This window comes from Lissotriton vulgaris, chromosome 3_1, assembly GCF_964263255.1.
Source record: "Lissotriton vulgaris chromosome 3_1, aLisVul1.2, whole genome shotgun sequence".
Lineage (NCBI taxonomy): Eukaryota > Metazoa > Chordata > Amphibia > Caudata > Salamandridae > Lissotriton > Lissotriton vulgaris.
Window position 1 is genome coordinate 1,368,855,812 of NC_141689.1, and position 19,048 is coordinate 1,368,874,859.

Genomic DNA, 19,048 nt, shown 5'->3' on the forward strand with positions numbered 1-19,048 from the left:
TGGTGCTAACCTCACCGTCTTGTTTCTTTCGGCAGAAACTCGGCACACATTTGGCCATAGTACCTTTTAATAAAGAAATATATGGCTTTCTAAATCTCAGCGCAGAAAGCATTTTAAAAACTACTTTTCAATTAGGATGATAACTATGATAGTTAATATAAACCTCACTTGAAATCAGTTTTGCTATTCGAAATGTTTCTTGATAAGCTCTTAAAATGTTGTGTTATAAAGGTACAGTCAAATGAATGTCTGTCTTTTTTAGAATATGTCTTAAGGATTTTTGCTTTCTTGTTCTCTTAGAAATGCACGTCCCAGCAAAGCGTGAAATGAATATGGAGCTTCTAACCCTTGAGATCGAAAACCAGCATTTGGAGAGTGAAATCAGGCGGCTCCAATTCAAAAGGCAGAAAAGTGTTCGAGTGTCAAAAACATCACTTGCTGGTAAGCAGTTTAAAACTTATTCTTACCTTCCCCTCTCTTTCTTCTCCCTTTCCCTCTTTTGCCTTTCCTTTCTTTTCTTCCTTTCTCCTCTTCTCTTTTCTAGTCCACCGGTATCTCCTTTTTTTTTCTTCATTTTTCCCTCTCTCTATATCCTTTTTATTACTGGTTTATTGCTCATTACATATGTTTTGTAGTTCTTTTTATTATTTTTATCTTTCCATTTATTTATGACATATGTATTGTATTTAATCCAAAATGCTAATAAAACTTTCTTAAACAAAAAAAACTGCTCTCATGGCGCGCTCACGATATTCTGTGAGAAACAATTACACACTGGAAAAAACACAACATGTAAAATTAAACTGAGCAAAAACGAAGGGGCATATTATCAAGGGGGTTTATCGCCGCTTTTTTGGCTTTAAAAGCCAAGAAAGCGGAGATAAAATTATCTCCCTATTACCAAGCTGTCGCTAACACCAGTTAATGACAGCTAATAGGAGATAGTGACCAACTTGGGCCCCGCTTTGCATGTCAGTGATATTTATCACTAATGACATGCAAAGTGGGCGTGCCAAGATGTTAGCGACTGGAAACAGTCCCTAACATCGCTATCTCCTATTACCAACTTTTGGAGATATTCGCGCTAAGCGCGAATATCTCCAAAAGCTAACACCTGCCCTGAGCAGTTCTTAGCCATGTTATCCAATGGGAGGTGGATAACATGGCTAAGAGCATTTGCTCGATAATGCATGAATATCGCTGACTTTTCAGCGATATTCATGCATTTCGGCCGTTTTTTATCGCATTTGCGATAAACCTTGCTAATAGCAAGGTTTATCTGCGATAAAAATCACCGATGTGCGGCGATAATTTTTGTCTCTAAACAAGTTAGAGACAAAAATTATCGCTAGTTGTTGGTAATATGCCCCGAAATGTGTTAGATCGGGTAATCAACATTGAAATTCAAAATTCATTGAAAATTGCTAAAGACAATAGTTTTGTAACGACCACAGGTGTAACCAGCAGCATCTCTTTTTCCATTGCCGCCTCTATTTTACTTATCAGTAAGTTAACATTATTTGTTAAGCTCCCCTGGTTAATTCAATATTTAACAATACAAATACGGCTTACAGTCTTCATAAAATAACATTGAAACCGAGTTAAATAACGCAACAGTAAAATGGTAAAAGCACAAAAGTTTCATCGTACATCCCAAACATTTCTATCTTCTTAAAATCTAATATGTACATAAATGTGATTATACCTAACCAGGCTACCTAAAGGGTACATATTTTGTTGAATGAGATCATAAACTCTTAGATCTGTATCCCCATACATTCCACAGATATGTTGCAGCTGAGAAGACTGCATCATCTCTTTCGATAAAGCTACTTTCACTCTCCTAACATGATATTTTTTAACAAAAGGTCTTAGCCACTTCCAACTCTCAACTTTGCATAACCTGAAATACTGAAAAAAATAGGTCTTATGACCCATCACATTTACAAGCAGGATCAAAGTAACAGAAACCAATTTTAAGAAACACGTAGTCAGCAGTGCAAAAGTGTAGAACCCCAGCCTGAGCATCAAGAACAATCTCTTCAACAGGGAAAGGGACATTCCATTTAAACAAGGTCCTCAGCCAGAGCAATGCTTTGTATCAAGCAAGGTCATCAAGTCCTCCACTGAGAAATGAGTCTTTCACTCCCCCAGGTAAACTTAGAATTTTGCAGTATCCACCAAGTACACACTCTGGTGAAACTCCACTGTAAATATGCTGGAATTCAAATTACCGAAACCAGCCAAGTTCTGATGGTCCTACTAGTGAAAGATCCTCATACATATGTTGTTTGTGTACTGCAGTCGGAGGATTAAACCTCAGCTTAATCCAGAAAATAAGTGATTTAAGACCCCGTAGTGACCCAAAATCTTTCAGGTCAATATTTCTTTTTAATGGGACAGTCATATAGCCCTGACCTAGGTGCAGAAGGCCTTCAGAGACCTGTTTCTGGGGGTGTTTTGGAGTCCCTCTTAGCACGGTCACACAGCTTTGCTCCATGGGAGGCAGCAGTCGAAGGTTTGTCGTGGTAGATTTTCCACAGCCCTCTATTTTTAAAACAAGCCTTCCGCCCGCTCGAACACTCAAGAACATTACGTTCATCATCAGCTCACTTACTAAGAGTCCCGCGTACAAGAAGGGCTAACTGGGGCGACAAACGTTTTTCTGTTGCCACAGCCAGATTTTGGAACACGCTCCCCCTCCACATTAAATCTGCTCCGACTCTGCCTAACTTTAGAAAAAAACTAAAAACTTGGTTGTTCCCAGCCTAATTCTCTCCTATCCACTTGAGAGTTCTGCAACTATAGCGCCGAGACACCCTCGGGTATTTGTGCGCTCTAAAAATCGCCCAAATAAATAAATAAATAAATAGACTGAGGACAGACTTGATAGACAATGGACTACAAACCTGCAATCGAATTGCAGCTTGTATTCCTCCCTTCCTGACAAACACAGTCACAGTCACTGTTTTCAGCCTGGTGATACAAAGAAAATGAACCCAAAAACCTGGCCCCAGATCATCAAATGAGGTGAATAACTCTAGGATTTTGCTTTCCAATTGGAAGGACAGCCTGGGGGTGTATTTTGCCTCCATGACCATCACTTTGTTCATTACGAAATTGATGACAAGAACATTAGGAAGCCTCCCCAGAAAAGCATGTGGACATTTTTCAAACACTGTTACTGTTTTACACATCTTCAGTATTCCACCACTCTAACCAAAGATCGAGCAGTGTCTTCTCTTACCATAGACTGTGTGGAGTGCTCAACGTGCCATAATTCACCCATCCCTCAACTGTATTGAAATAGAGCTTGAGTGGGGCATTGGCAGAGGTTAGAGGTTGTCACATGTAAGTTAGAAGGCTCCACTTCTCATTTAATTTGTGTTGTTATTGAGCCTGGTCAGATGATTATTAATGTCCTTAAAGCATTTAACAAGACCAGGGAAAGAAACTGAGATTCACTTGAGCAAAGTGGAAGTTGGTGACATTTGAAAGTGGTGAGGTGTAAAAGTTTGGTATGACTTTTATGTAGTGAGCGATGCGGGCAAGCTTAATGGACAAATATCATGTCCAGGCTGGATTTTCCTCCAGAGAAAAAAACTGCAATCAAGATTGGCAAATGGTGCATTTTACAGCAAATTAATTTGTTGATAAAGCAAGGCTTATAAAGCAGTGGAAACATAAAGGTTTGAAATATTAAACACATAAAACTGCCCTATATCTTACTGCATTAAAATGTTCCACAGTTACTGTGATGTGCAAATTGTACAACATGACAACTTCAGCCTTTTAAAGTGTGTGCTTGCCCAGTGCGGCATCAACTTTGGATCACCGCACTGGCTCACATTTCCTACCACCCAGCATTCCCCTTGGTCTCCCAGTAAAAATGATATGCTACATTTGGGCGTTTAGTTTTCAGAAATGTTTGGGCTTACTAGATTTCCCTAGATGGCCGCCGAGCCCGGGAGAAAAAACGCAGGAGCCCCCCTTGCAAAACCAGGTCATTTTTTTATAGATTATTTTGATGTCTCCACGATACATTTGGGCCCCTCCCTGTCATGGCACTTGGCCCACCCACAGAAATGAGGTAGCATTCTTATTGGGAGTCATGGGGGAATGATGTGTTGTAGGAAATTTTATGCAGGTGTGTTCATCCCACAACTTTCCCACATAGAAATGTAAGGAAACTGTAATTTGTTTCAGCTAAATTTGAGTTTGCAGGGAATTCTGGGTAAGAGAATGTTGGGGGATCCATGTAAGCATCACCGCCAGCCAAGCAACAGTCCACTCATACTGCCACTCAAGCAACAGTCCACACACACTGCCAGCCAAGCTCCAGTCCATGCACACCGGCAGCCAAGCGCCATCCACACACTGACAGCCAAGTGCCTTACACTCACACTGCCAGCCAAGCACCATCCACACACACTGCCAGGCAAGCTGCAGTCTATGGTCACCGCAAGCCAAGCACCGGTCCAAGCTGACTGGTTGCCAAGAGCTACTCTACAGATACCACCAGCCAAGCACAAGTCCACACACACTGCTAGCGAAGTGTAAGTCCACACTTTCTGGCAGCAAAATGCTAGTACACACTCAGCCAGCCAAATGTCAGTACATGCAGACCACCAGCCGAACTCCAGTTCAGATACACCCAGAAACTTTCCCTGGTAACTCATGGTTTTCTGCCCCCCTTGGGTGCAGATGAGCCTAAAAATATTGCTGATCTTTGTGTGCTCCCAAACTCTAGCCTGTGGTGATGCTCACTGGCATGGCCAACATGGTTATAAACATATCCAGTGTACCTAGTTAACTTTAGATCAGGTGTAGTAACCACCTGCTGCCCACCGGGGGGGGGGCAGCAAGACTGTGCCCATATTTTTGGGGGATGGGGCATCAGCATGCCCATTCTGGGCAGCCCCCACCCCTACAGAAATAAATAAAATAGTCCCTGGTGCCTTGTGGGCTGGGCTATTGCTCCCAGCTCCTCCGCGGGGGTGGGGCAAAAAGACTGTGCTTGTTCTGGGGGGATGGGGGAATTAGCACACCCATTCTAGGCAGCCCTCACCCGTACACTGAGAAAAGAATTGTCCCGAGTGCTTATTCGACTTTCTGACCCACCGAGGATGCAGAAAGACTATGCCTATTTAGGCTTTCTGCCCCCACGGTGGGGGAAAATCAGAGGCTTTTGCCCTCATCTGCCCCCACGGGGTGGCAGAAAGACTATCATGTACAAAATTGTTCCTCGGGGAGCATAAGCCTGTGCCCAGGGGGCTGCTCCCCATTTCTCTGGCTGATTCCTGCTTGGGGATTCACTAGGAAAAAATTCTATTCGAAAGGGGAGATTTTTCCCTTTCCAATGATACCTCTTCCATGTGCTTAGGTGCTTGGGTGTCTGAGAAAGCCCCACGAGCACCGAAGCAGTGAAGGTGAAATAAGTCAATTGACTCATTTCACTTTCAGTGTAATGACGTCAACACGCCATATGCGCCAGTCATTGCATTGAAAAAAAAATGCCTCGGTGACAGGCAAAGCTCTTCCCCTGCTCCAGAGGCTACAAAATAAATAAAAAAAGAAAACCCTGGTTGAGTGCAGAGGACTGAATGTTCTGTCCACCGAAAATGCCCACTGTGGCTGAGGACGGAATAGTAAAGAGAAAACCTACTGTATAGAACAAAAATGAGCACCTATTTAATAAACCAAAAGTACACAATTGAAGAAATAAACTGGGTGGTATTAGAAACCCTAACAACAAGAAATGAAAACGCGGAACGGATACTATTCGAAAAAATAGTACAGATGGGTTTACCATCTGAAAACCTATGACATGGGGCTCATTGACAATATACCTTGGCACGCAATTGCACACTATCTCATTCAGACATCAGGACCCGAATAAAGCCCCACCCCACATAAAAACAACATGTCTGAGATTATTCGCCATTTGACTGTACACATGATCGCCCCACTCTTGGATATAATGTAAATACTTTCAGCCTGAAAACATCACCATCCTGTCCAATTTTATTGAGATAACATCCAAGGATTACTATAATGATGGTCAGAAAATATTAGCAAATAAGATCGGCAAGATCTTTACTCATTAAAGTTACCACAATAAGAACTGACATGTCAAGTCAAGTCAAGAAATTTATATAGCGCGCTACATACCCAGAGGGTCTCAAGGTGCTTGAGGAGGGGTGGGGAATTACTTCTCGAATATCCAGGTTTTAAGTTGCTTTCTGAATGCTAGGTGGTTTTGAGTGAGGCGAAGGTGCAAGGGAAGTGAGTTCCAGGTTTTGGCCGCTAGGTAGGAGAATGATCTTCCTCCCATGGTGGTTTTGTTGACGCGGGGAACAGCGGCGAGGGCTTGGTTGGAAGAGCGCAGCTGGCGGGAGGGGGTGTAGAACGAAAGACGTGTATTGAGGCAATCGGGTCCAAGTTCGTAGAGAGCTTTGTGTGCGTGGGTGAGGAGGCGGAAAGTTATCCTCTTATTGACTGGGAGCCAGTGGAGGTTTTTCAGGTGAGCAGAAATGTGTTCTTTGCGCGGGATGTCTAGTATGAGTCTGGCTGATGCGTTCTGGATGCGTTGGAGTTTTTTCTGAAGTTTTGCGGTGGTACCGGCGTAAAGGGTGTTTCCGTAGTCCAGGCGGCTTGTGACCAGTGCGTAGGTGACAGTTTTTCTAGTTTCGGTGGGGATCCAGCAAAATGTTTTTTTGAGCATGCGAAGAATGTTGAAGCAAGATGAAGAGACGGCGTTGACTTGTCTGGTCATCGAGAGTGAGGAATCCAGGATGGCGCCTAGGTTCCGTACGTGATCCGTCGGGATGGGTGCTTTTCCAAGGGCTTCTGGCCACCAAGAGTCGTCCCAGGCAGAGTGGGAGGTGCCTAAGATCAGGACTTCTGTTTTGTCTGAATACAGTTTCAGACGGCTATGCTTCATCCATTCGGCTACCTCTTTCATTCCTTCATGAAGGTTGGTTTTGGAGGTATTTGGGTCTTTGGTGAGTGAGAGGATCAGTTGAGTATCATCAGCGTAGGAGATGATGTTGAGGTTGTGTTGGCGTGCGATGGTCGCGAGGGGGCTCATGTATATGTTGAAGAGGGTGGGGCTGAGTGAAGATCCTTGTGGCACGCCGCAGATGACTTCAGTGGCCTCTGACTTGAATGGTGGGAGGCGTACTCTCTGAGTTCTTCCGGCAAGGAATGAGGTGATCCATTCCAGTGCTATTCCTTGGATTCCGATGTTTCTGAGTCGTTGTAACAGGGTGTTATGACAGACTGTGTCGAAGGCTGCGGAGAGGTCGAGGAGGATGAGGGCGACAGTGTCTCCATTGTCCAGTAGAGTTCGGATGTCGTCTGTTGCTGTGATGAGTGCGGTCTCAGTACTGTGTTTGGTTCGGAAGCCGGACTGTGAGGAGTCGAGGGATTTGTTGGCTTCGAGGAAGGCGGCGAGTTGGTTGTTGACAGCTTTCTCGATGACTTTGGCCGGGAATGGAAGGAGCAAGATGGAGCGGTAGTTTTTGAGTTCGGAGGGGTCAGCTGTGGGTTTTTTCAGAAGGGCGCTGAGTTCGGCGTGTTTCCAGCTTTCTGGGAAGGTGCCGGAGTTGAGGGAGCAGTTGATGACGTCTCGGAGGTGTGGTGCTATGATGGAGTCTGCTTTGTTGAAGATGTGGTGAGGGCATGGGTCTGTGGGGGATCCTGAGTGGATGGAGTTCATCAGGCGGATGGTGTCTTCAATGGAGATTGGGTTCCAGTCATTGAGGATGTTCAAGGAGGGTGAAGGTGCGGCTGAGGGTTGGGTGGGTTGGTCTTCGGGTTGGTTGCCAAAGCTGTTGTGGATGTCAGCGATTTTGTCGTGGAAGAACGAAGCTAGGGAGTCGCAAAGGGTTTGAGAGGGGGTGATGTCGTTGGAGTTGGCAGTGGGGTTGGTAAACTCTTTGACGATTTTGAATAATTCCTTGCTGTTGTGGGCGTTTTTGTCTAGTCGGTCTTTGAATGCGGTTTTCTTGGCAGTCCGGATCAATTGGTGGTGTATGCGGGTGGCATTTTTGAAGGCGTCCATGGTGTTGGTGTTAGGGTCTTTTTTCCAGGCCTTCTCAAGGGAGCGACAGAGTTTCTTGGATTTCTTAAGATCCTCATTGAACCATGGGGCGTTTTTGCTGCCTAGTTTGATTTGACGTTTTTTCAAAGGTGCTAGGTTGTCGGCGGTGTTGGTTAGCCATTGAGTGAGGTTAATGGCTGCTTGGTTGGGGTTCGATGAGTGGGCAGGGGGGTTATGAAGAAGCGATGTGGAGATCTGGTCAATGGTGATTTTGTTCCAGTTTCTTCGCAGAGTAGGTTGAGGGTAGTTGTGGGTTATGGTCTTATTGTAAACAAAGGGAATGCAGCTGTGGTCCGTTCATTGGAGAACTGTGGTGTGACTGAAGGAAATATGTTTGCTGGAGGTGAAGATAGGGTCAAGGGTGTGTCCTGCGTGGTGTGCGGGGTATTAACAAGTTGTTTGAGTCCGAGGTTGGCGAGATTGTCCAGAAGGGTGGTGGTGTTGTTGTCGTTGCTCTTTTCCAGGTGAAAATTGAGGTCTCCCAATAGAATGTAGTCCTCGGAGGAGAGGGTGTGTTGGGTGTTAAAATCAGTGATGTCTTCAGTGAATTGTGCACGGGGTCCTGGTGGCCTGTAGAGGAGGGTGCCTCTGAGTGTGGTCTTGGGGTCGGTGTGGATCTGGAAGTGAAGGTGTTCGGCGCTAGAGAGGTTGACGTCCGAGCTGGTTGTGATGAGGAAGGAGTTCTTATGGACGATGGCGATGCCTCCTCCTGTTTGGTTGGTACGATCTTTACGGATGATCTTGTAGCCTTCCGGGATGGCTATGGCGATGTCTGGGGCTGAAGAGGCGTTCATCCAAGTCTCAGTTAGGAAGGCGACATCAGGAGAGATGGTGTCTAGTAGATTCCAAAGGTTGATGGCGTGGCTGTGGACCGATCGGGTGTTGAGTAAGATGCGTTTTAGGTAGTTGGCGTCAGATCTATGTTTGGTGTTAGTGGATGAGGAATTGGTTTTTGTGCCGTCAAACTTGCAGAAGTTGCATGTGAAGGGTCCATGGGTGTGTCCGGGTGCGGCTTGGGCGCAGTTGGGGAGTCGGCCGGGGTTAAGTGCAAGGAGGGAGGAGGAATCGTATGTAATGTGGGTGGGCTGGGCCTTACGGGAACCAGGGGGTCTGGCGCTGGGCGCGGTCTGGGCGCGGATGGGCGTAGACGGGCTTACCTTTGGCGCACCTTCGGCGCGGCCGTAGCGTGTGGCCGCTGCACATTGGGTCATCAATCTTAAATGGATAGTGGAGGGGGCGGAGCGTTGCAGGGTCAGCAGCTGGGAGGCATTAGCGAGGAGGAGGGGTGGGCCAGGGAAGAGGCAGCAAAACAAAATGGAGGTCAAAGGGGAGGCGAGGCAGGGGCAGCAAAACAACTGTGATACCGAGTGCAGCTAAAGTCTTACCAGGCACTTCTAAGACTCAGCAATGTCGCGCTTCTCCGAACAACAATGCAAGCGGCACTATGGTAGCGCTATATATTGTAATATGCAGGCGACGCGATGTAGATCTAATACCAGTCACAAAAGCACAATTCAAGCACAATGACAAATGCCAAAACGATACCACTGGATTTCTAATGCGTGGCGCGATATTGCAGGCTGCTTTCAAAGGTGTGATCAGCAGATGAATGCAGCGTGAGGTTGGGGAGCTGAGGGGGAGCGTCCGATTGCTTTAACATTAAAGCAGAGATGTCACTCATTGAACACCACTATATCACTAACAGACTCTTATCCATTATTGATATTTGAGACAACAGACAGAAGTCTTTCCACCATTCCAACTTTGTGCTGAATACTATGAAAAGACTCCTCTACCGGCCCGCATCACTGGGGCACGGCAGTTGGAGTCAGCACAAGTTGCATGCAGGACGTCTCGAGGTAGGCCCTCGAACAAACACTGAGAACACCCAAGGCGCAGGGCACTTAATTATCAGAAATGCCATTTCTCTGACAATAAGTTTTTACTTTCCTAGTAGAGACAGTCTTATTCCGCCCGTCCCCGACACAGCTTCTTGCCACAAAAGATAAGGTAACCCTTAATGAACTAACAAGCAACTGAATATATGAGACTAACTACAGCAGGCACGCGACCCACACAACCGTAACATTATGCTTCTGTCGCGCCATACCCAATGAACTACACCATGTAGCAAGTAACAAGTGACTACAACACCACGCATTTTTCGCACCGCTTGGCAATACCACATTGAAAGCTTTTTTGTCTGTATATTCGTAGCATTGCATGATCAGTTTATGTAAATGCATAAAAAACACCTAACACAGATTATGAGCACCTCAGCCAGGTAACGGACTGAAGCCAAACAAGTAAAACTTGCAAAATACTGCATGGCTCAACCATCAAATAGCCACCATTGTGGTCACCTCCATTCATCATTAGGAATTAACACGAGCGTGAGGGCGCACGAGCATGAGATAGTAGTCTCTCCTATTTACCTTTAGAATGTAGATGTGTATTCTCACCATCTCTGTATTTCCACATGGAGCACTACAACCACATAATACTGTAATCTATCAATTGTATGAGCATCAAATAATGCAGGGATAAGATTGATGCTTGCATTTTGTTTGTTTTTGGTCTTTTTCTTCAGTTACAGGTACAAATCACCTTTAACTGTGCTAATCAGCATATGCAAGAAGAAGGGTAAGCGAATCACTTACTTATGTACACTACAACTTAGTATGCTATCACATGGTCCTGAAGAAAGCCCAACGACCCGACAGGACACGAGAGGGCTGAAACATGTCGACCGATCACACTTTTTAATAGGAACAATAGAACAGTGACTCTTCTTTTCTCACACTGCCCCATCTTTTTAACCATACCCCCATCATCAACATAAAAGTAATTTTGTGGTAATGATGGACGTGTTTTTAAACGCACTTCACTCTCACTTTCACAATTACTGATCATCACTGCGAATACCAGATGGTCTTCCTCCAGGTGGATGAAAGCATAAGAAAAAAGACCCCATGATGATTCTGATGCTTTTCACGTTATAACTTCTGCAGACAATCAAGATATACCGCACCATTGGCTTCAACCTTAATAAGGGCTTTTAAAGACGCATAGACCCCTATGACCCTGGTTAATAACAGGAGAAGTGACTCATTCTCCCTTGATTATCTATTTATAAAGTCAGCCGAATGAGCCTCAGCTTCTCTCTCCCCCCCCCCTTTTTGATTATAAGAAGACGGAACAGTTTCCTCAGCACCAAAGGGGTTAAGGAATTCCCAATGCTAGCCTATGAGAGGAGTGGGCCTCACACTAGTGAGAAATGAATTTAGCTGTTTGTCAATACCAGGACATGTAAAACTTAAAACTACATGTCCTACCATTTAGTTACACAGCACCCTGCCCATAGGGCTACCTTGGGCCTACCTTAGCATTGGCCTATGTGTAATAAAAGGGGATGTTTAAGGCTTAGCAAGTGGTTTTAAATGCCAAGTCAAAATGACAGTAAACTGCACACACAGACCCTGCAACAGCAGGCCTGAGAGAGGTATCTGCAGGCCCACTAGTAGCATTTAGACTACACGCCCTAGCTATATGGCATATCACTTTACAGGGACTTACAGGTAAACCAAATATGCCAATCAGGTAAACACCAATGTCACCATGTTTAGGCAAGAAGCACATGCACTTTAGCACTGGTTAGCAGTGGTAAAGTGGTAAAGTGGTCAGAGACATAAAAAGATGCAGCAAAAAGTAGAAGTAAGTAGGCAAAAAGTTGGGGGAAGAACACCTCAAGGATGACAGGTCTAATGGAGAGTTCAACCAGTCCTTCTCCAAAATTAAAGCCTTCATTCAGAAGTCATCAAGAGAGTGCTCTCCTTAGGGCCACCCCGGTGCCTTGGGAACCCTGGGTAAGTACCAACCACAGGCCTTCTGTTTGGCTTCACCAGAATGCAAAGAGGTGGGGCACAAGCATCTTTTTCCTTCATTGTGGGACAGTCTTCTTGCACTGCTCCCAAAAGGGGAACTAGGTGTTTCTTATGAGGTCCCTAGGCCATGGTGTGAGGCCACTAGGCAATATAGTTCATGCCGTGGCCTATCTTCAACACACCTGCTTGGTATGTGGTGACATGCTTACAGTTTGCATGTATGGCTCAGGCCTAGACATCCATACATGTGCCACACCTCCCTGATCTACGCCTTCTGACGTTACTGCTCCGCCCCTTTTTTATCACTGGACCATGAGTGCTCATCTCCCATCCCCACTACCAGCAACAGGAGCAGGTCACTTCTCATTGTGTGCTTGGGATCTACCCTCTGCGTGTATGTACACGGTACAAGGAACGCATTACCTTTGCACTGGGGCAGGTCTGGTTTGATTTGAAAGACTTCTACAACTTTGTTCATCTTGTGATCTGTCTGAACGCATTTACAGCTAAAGTTGGGCGCCTCTGTAGTTGAACAAATGTACATATTATATCAAGACCTCAGAGGGTCTGACAGCAGCATCCTCCCACTCAGAGCGGCGATATTACTCATTCACTTTTTCTTTTGTTATCTTCACAGTCTTAGCAAATCAGCCCACACAAATTGCATTGCCCATCATTAATTAATATTTAATGCTCTGAATAACTTCAGGGAAATAAACAGTTTTAAGACACACACTTCGTTATAGGCCATTTAGAACCTAATCAGAAGCAGAAAATATTGTTGCCATTGACAGTGTTGATGATGGTGATATTCATTTATATGCTTTGGGTGTTTTTGATCAAAAGGAAAACTACACTTCTCCCCAATCTTTACTTTCTTTTACTATTTACTTCACCTAAAAATAGATGACTGATTCAACCACAAATTTGGAAATCCAAGGGCCACATTGATAGAAAATGCATAGGTTTATACAACGTCTTAAATTCATAGAAATCGCATGTAATATATATATATTTTCCGAGGATTTGGAGCAACAGCGAGGTATTTGGATATTACCTCCTGGAGGTCTCGCGTGTCGGTAGTTATAGTTAGGACCTAGTTACCATAGGAAAATCGCAACATTCTATTCCCAATAACTTTGTCGCCAATTGACGAATCTTCATAAAATGTTCAAAACTTATGGCTTGCTTCGGTCCGCTCCTATCTTGAAAGTTTCCGGGTGATTTGCCAAACGGGGGCCGGGAGAAAAGGGGGGGTCCCAAAACGTGTTTTCTCCATGCAATTTTCCATAGGAAACTTTAGACACGGCTACAGCCCGCACTGCTGAACGAAATTACACCAAATTTGGCAAAAAGGTAGCCCTTGGTTCAGAAAGAGCCTTTTTCTGTTAAATGGTGTAAATCCGTTCAGTAGTTTTTTAAATATGAATGGAAAAAGAAATATATATATCTGGGAGGAGCCTAACCACTCATCTCATCGTGAGATCTGATTGGTTGTCAGCACTTCATCCAAGAAGTATTAGCAGCCATCTTTGGACCAATATACATGATAGCACCTCATTAAAAAGCATTGCAGTTAATAGAAGGTTTTAAGACTTTAGTTACATTATAAATCATTTGTTTAAGGTACCATACTAATTTTAGGAATTGTGGTGTGCTCTAAGGTGATTTTACCATGTGAAAAAGCCTTCTGCTGGGATATCATGAATTATGTTTGAGAGAAAACTATTTTCTCATGCTTTTACTACAGAGGTTTGGAAGATGATCTATAAACTAAACTGAGAGCATATTTTCTGTAAATTCACATTATCTTTCTCAGTCATGTAAGAATGAAGTCTGACATTCTCAGTAAAATATGTACACCCAACAAGGGCAGACACTGTCAGTTGATTCCTTTGTGTTCTACTACAGCTTCCCAGAGTGTTATAAAGAACAACTAGAGCGCTAACAGTCATACTTATGACAAATTTAGTGCACACCTGAAGCCTTCTTGATTGGAATAAAGTGGTAACTCTTAAAACATTAATTTAATTAAAAAAGGTACAAAATGAGGGGGTTCATTTTGCCATAGAAAGTATGAGTAGTGCTGCAGGAAGAAATGTAAGGGCACATTTTGAGTGACTTCTCAAATCCTCTTCTATTTCATTAAAAAATTCTGACATGCAGACTGAAACATGCACTTTCAATACCAGCAGCAGACTTCCCTGGTGAGCAGCAGCTTTACTACAGTGATCTAATACGCAACTAGAGTGCTAATATTCTGAATTTGTAGCATATGTTTGACACATTTGAATGCCTTCTTGATAGAATCAAAGTAAAAACTGAAAGTATTTCCTACTGAGGAGACTGTAGTAAATGAGGAAATTAGGTAACTTCATAACAAATAAGTCTCCCAAGATAGCCACCAGAGACAAAAGAGCCCAAATGTAGCACAAATATCACCAAGATGTAGCCCAAGTATAAGCCAATGACAGAATGTCCCAGAGTGTTCTAAAGAACAACTAGAGTACTAACAGTCTTACTTATGATAAAAAAAATGGCACACATGAAGCCATCTTGATTGGAATAAAGTGGTAACACTTAAAACATTTAATTGGCAAAGGAACAAAATCAGGGGGTTCATTTTGCCATAGAAATTATGATTAGTGCTGCAGGAAGAACAATTAGGACACATTTTGACTTCTAAAATCCTCTTCTATTTCATTAAAAAAATTCTGACATGCAGACTGAAACATGCACTTTGAATTCCAGCAGTAGACTTCCCTGGTGAGCAGTAGCTTTACTACAGTGATCTAATGAGCAACTAAAGTGCTAACATTCAGAATTTATGGCAAATGTGTGACACATCTGAATGCCTTCTTGATGGAATCAAAGTAGAAAACTGAAAGTATTTCCTACTGAGGAGACTGCAGTAAATGAGGAAATTAGGAAACTTCATAACAAATAAGTTTACCAAGATGGCCACCAGAGACAAAAGAGCCCAAATGTTGCACAAAAATCATCCAGATGTAGCCCACGTCTAGCTCAATGACTGAATGTCCCAGAGTGTTCTTAAGAACAACTAAAGCGCTTACTGTCTTACTTATGACAAAAGTATGGCACACCTGAAGCCATCTTGATTGGAATAAACTGGTAACACTTAAAACATTTAATTACATTTTTTTTAAAAGGAACACAATGAGGGCGTTCATTTTGCTATAGAAATTATGATAAGTGCTGAAGAAAGAAAACAATTAGGGCAAATTTTGAGAAACTTCTCAAATCCTCTTCTATTTCATTAAATATTTCTGACATGCAGACTGAAACATGCACTTTTAATACCAGCAGCAGACTTCCATGGTGAGCCGTTACTTTACTACAGTGATCTAATGAGCAACTTGAGTGCTAACATTCAGAATTTATGGCAAATGTGTGACATCTGAATACCTTCTTGATGGAATCAAAGTAAAACACTTGAAAGCATTTCCTACTGAGGAGACTGTAGTAAATGAAGAAATTAGGAAACGTCATAATAAATAAATCTCCCAAAATTGCCACCAGAGACAAAAGAGCCTAAATGTAGCACAAATATCACCCAGATGTAGCCCACATGTAGCCCAATGACATAAGTTTGCAAAACGCTTTTTATTTTCTGTGTTTTTGAAGTTTTATATAATGCAGACTTGTCAGGTACTGGAGTGCTTTACATGAGCATTGATTACAGCACACAAGAACAAATTCATTTTGGTTTTAGGCATGGGAATATTAAGTGATTTGACCAGAATCACAGAATGTCGAGCTGAAGCAGAATCTCCAACCTGGTTCCCCAGTTGCAAAGTCTGCAGCTCTGGAAGTAACATCCGCTCTCCTAAGTGCAACATTTAATCAAGTGGTCAATTGGATAAAAAACATAAAGATAACAAATAATTTAAAAGTGCTTTGTTGCTATTTGAAAACTCAGAAAATATGTCCTCATTTTATTTTTTAGAGCACTAACCATAATTTTGATGCAAATAAGACCCTCTCATATATGTCATTTCTAAAGGAAATGCTCTAGGTATTACAGTTTTGATGACATAAAGATGACGTCAGGTGTTCCACACTTATGTAATAAATATAGAATGTTAGCAATCTAGTTGTTTATTAGGATACTGTTGAGAGGCAGAGGCCAGGGGCACGGACTCTGAAAATTGAAGGCAGGTAGGAGGATGCAGAGGTAACAATCTGACCACACTGGGCAGGCAGGAAGGGCAGTGGCAGCACAACAGACTATGGAGGGCAGTGGAAAGGGGGGCAGGGGCAACAAACCAACAATACAGGACTGGCAAGAGAGGCTGTGGCAATATAATAGACCATTGTGAGCAGAAGGAAGAGGCAGTGGTAGTACAACCATACATGCCAACAGACCCGATTCAGCCAGGAAACTTCCAATTTTTTAAGCCTAAATGGGCTTTATTTGATCTGTCTCCTGTCTACAATCTCCTCTTTTTCAATGTAAGTCAAAGGGGAAAATCAATACCCCAGTTTTGTTTCAAAATCTCCCTCTTACCAAGTTCAAAATGTTAGCAAGTATGGTACATTGGCTCATGGAAGGCAGGAGGAATTGGGGCAGGGACATGGACTTGGATAACAGAGGACAAGAGGGACATGGAGAGGTGCACCAGTGCACCAAACTGACCCTACAGGGCAGGCATCAGGGTTCGCAGCAGCACAATACACCATACAGAGCATGGGGGACGGGAGTGCATCACAACAATCCATAGAAAGCAAAAGGGAGGGGACAGGACCATGCACATGGACAACAGAGAACAGAGGGGAAAGGGGCCATGGTAGCTAGCTGACCATAATAGAAAGACAGGAGAGAAAGCTGCAGCATAACGGACCATAAAGGGCAGGAGGGACATATCAGGGGCATTACAATGGAACAGACAAGCGAAGAGGGAGGGAATAGGGGTCTGCACATGGAAACAGAGGGCTGGGGGCAAGGGGGCAGGGCAGGAGCAGCAAGATGACCATGGAGGTCAGGCAGGATGGGCACTAGAAGCAATACACACCATGGAGAGCAACAGTGGGACTATAATGGCATACACACAGACCATGGAGGGAAGGTGGGAGGGGCCCTGGCAGCACAGAAGATCATGCATGGCAAGCAGGAGGGTTAGTGGCAGCACAATGACTATTATAGGCAAGAAGGAGAGTGCAGGGACATGCACAAAAGACCATGGAGGATAGAAGGGAGGGTCAGGACCTGGGCACTGACAAGAGAGTCCAGGGGAAGGGGCCTCACAACAGACCATGCGGGGCAGGCAGGAGTAGCAGTTGCAGCACAACAGACCAGAGAGGGCAGAAGGGTGTGGCAGTAAAATGGACCATGGAGGACACTAGGAAGGGGATAGGGGCATGGAATGTGGACAGGCAGGGTGGCAGTGGAGGGACAGGTTACAGTCATCTGAAAATGCTAGGCAGGTGGGAGGGGAGGGGCAGCTCAACAGAACACTCAGAGTAGATAGTAGTGGCAGGTCCACAGAACATGGTGGGCAAAAAGGATGGAGCAGGGGCATGCACACAGACATCGGAGGGCAGGGGGAAGGAGAATAGAGGCAGCAAACTAAGCACAGAGGCTAAGCAGGAGGTCAATGATGGGGCATAGAATTGGACTAGAAGAGTGGACTGGTACATCATGCTAAATGGAGGGCAGACCATGCATCGTAGGAGGGAGGAGGCTTGTCCATGGATTCAGACAACAGAGGATAGGGAGGAGGTGGATGGGGCAGCAAGATAACTGTTCAGAGAAGGCGGGAAGGCTAGTGGCCGTACAACGGCCACAAAGGGATGTAATAAGGGTACAGGGACATGGACTTGGACAATGGATGGCTTGGAGGAGGGAAGATGGGAGCAGGAAGCTTGGGTGGGGGCAGCACAATGCCAGCCCCTGCTTCCAACCCCCGACCATCCATTGTGATATGCATCTTACTTAACGTTAAAAAAACCTAGAAATTTGCTGAAAAAACAAAGATTACAAGGACAGTATAGTTAGACTGTGATTTTACTCATACACAACCAGTGACATTCAGCAGTTATAGTTACCTGAGGTAACTATAACTTATGCCCCCGCAATGTACTGCTAATGACCTGAGATATTACATCATTCATGTGGAGAAGTGTGGCTCAATGGTTAGAGCGGCAGACCCTGATGCAGAGGTCTAGCCCAGGACCAGGGTTCAATTACCCGCCTCGGCGGGTCTTGGGCTCAAAATTCCACGGACCTGATAATTCTCACCTCGGTGCCTATTCCAATCATGGAGTCCCACTCTGCAACTCTGGGCAATAGCTTGCTTAATCTCCACAACGGCCCCCACAGCACCAAGGATGCCTGGCCTCCACCTTGGGGGTGCCCAGGAGTGGACGCCTCACAGGGAAAGCCAGGATGGGTTCCGCAGCGGTATTCGTACAAGCGCCTTGAGATCCTTGCGGGTGAGTAGTGTGCTATACAAGTATCAATTTACATTTACATTCATGACATGGTCAGTTACATCACTCATGACATCACTCTTGATGTCTCAAATGAGCTGTGAATGGAATGGAACTATAATCGCTAGAACTTTATTTAGGTATAGTGTGTGTATATTAACATCCCTTTTTTTATTTTCTTTCGTGTAAGAACCATTATAATACGCAAAGTGCCCAGATTAATATGGCCGATAGCCTTTCGCTTGTTGGACATTTCACTCGTACAAAACAAGAGAAATTCGGCCGTTATAGTTAGTTTTGCTAACTATAACTCGCGCCCCCACAATGCACTGCTGATGACATCACATATTACATCACTCATGACATGGTCAGTGACATCACTGATGAAATCTCAAATGACATCACTGAAGACATCATCCACGTGATCATCTGATGCACCTCATAACACCCTAAAATACAGACTACCTTTCTCGAAACCATAGACACACCAATACTAGTACAGCTACAATATTCTGTGCACTGTGCATGTAGACCTCTAACCAGCAGCATACTATTGATACACTCTTCTAAATACCCAGTTAGTACCTATTCAGTCTAGGAATCCTTCTGT

General features: G+C 44.3%; 1 protein-coding gene across 1 annotated transcript in view; it reads left to right on the forward strand.

Moving 5' to 3' along the window:
- LOC147727913 (coiled-coil domain-containing protein 17-like) overlaps positions 1-19,048 on the forward strand; it is a 751,707-nt gene that overhangs the window by 520,250 nt on the left and 212,409 nt on the right. Inside the window, exon 7 of the mRNA XM_086961839.1 lies at positions 301-441. Coding sequence (XP_086817965.1) covers positions 301-441 — 141 coding nt within the window. The remainder of the gene's footprint in view (positions 1-300; positions 442-19,048) is intronic.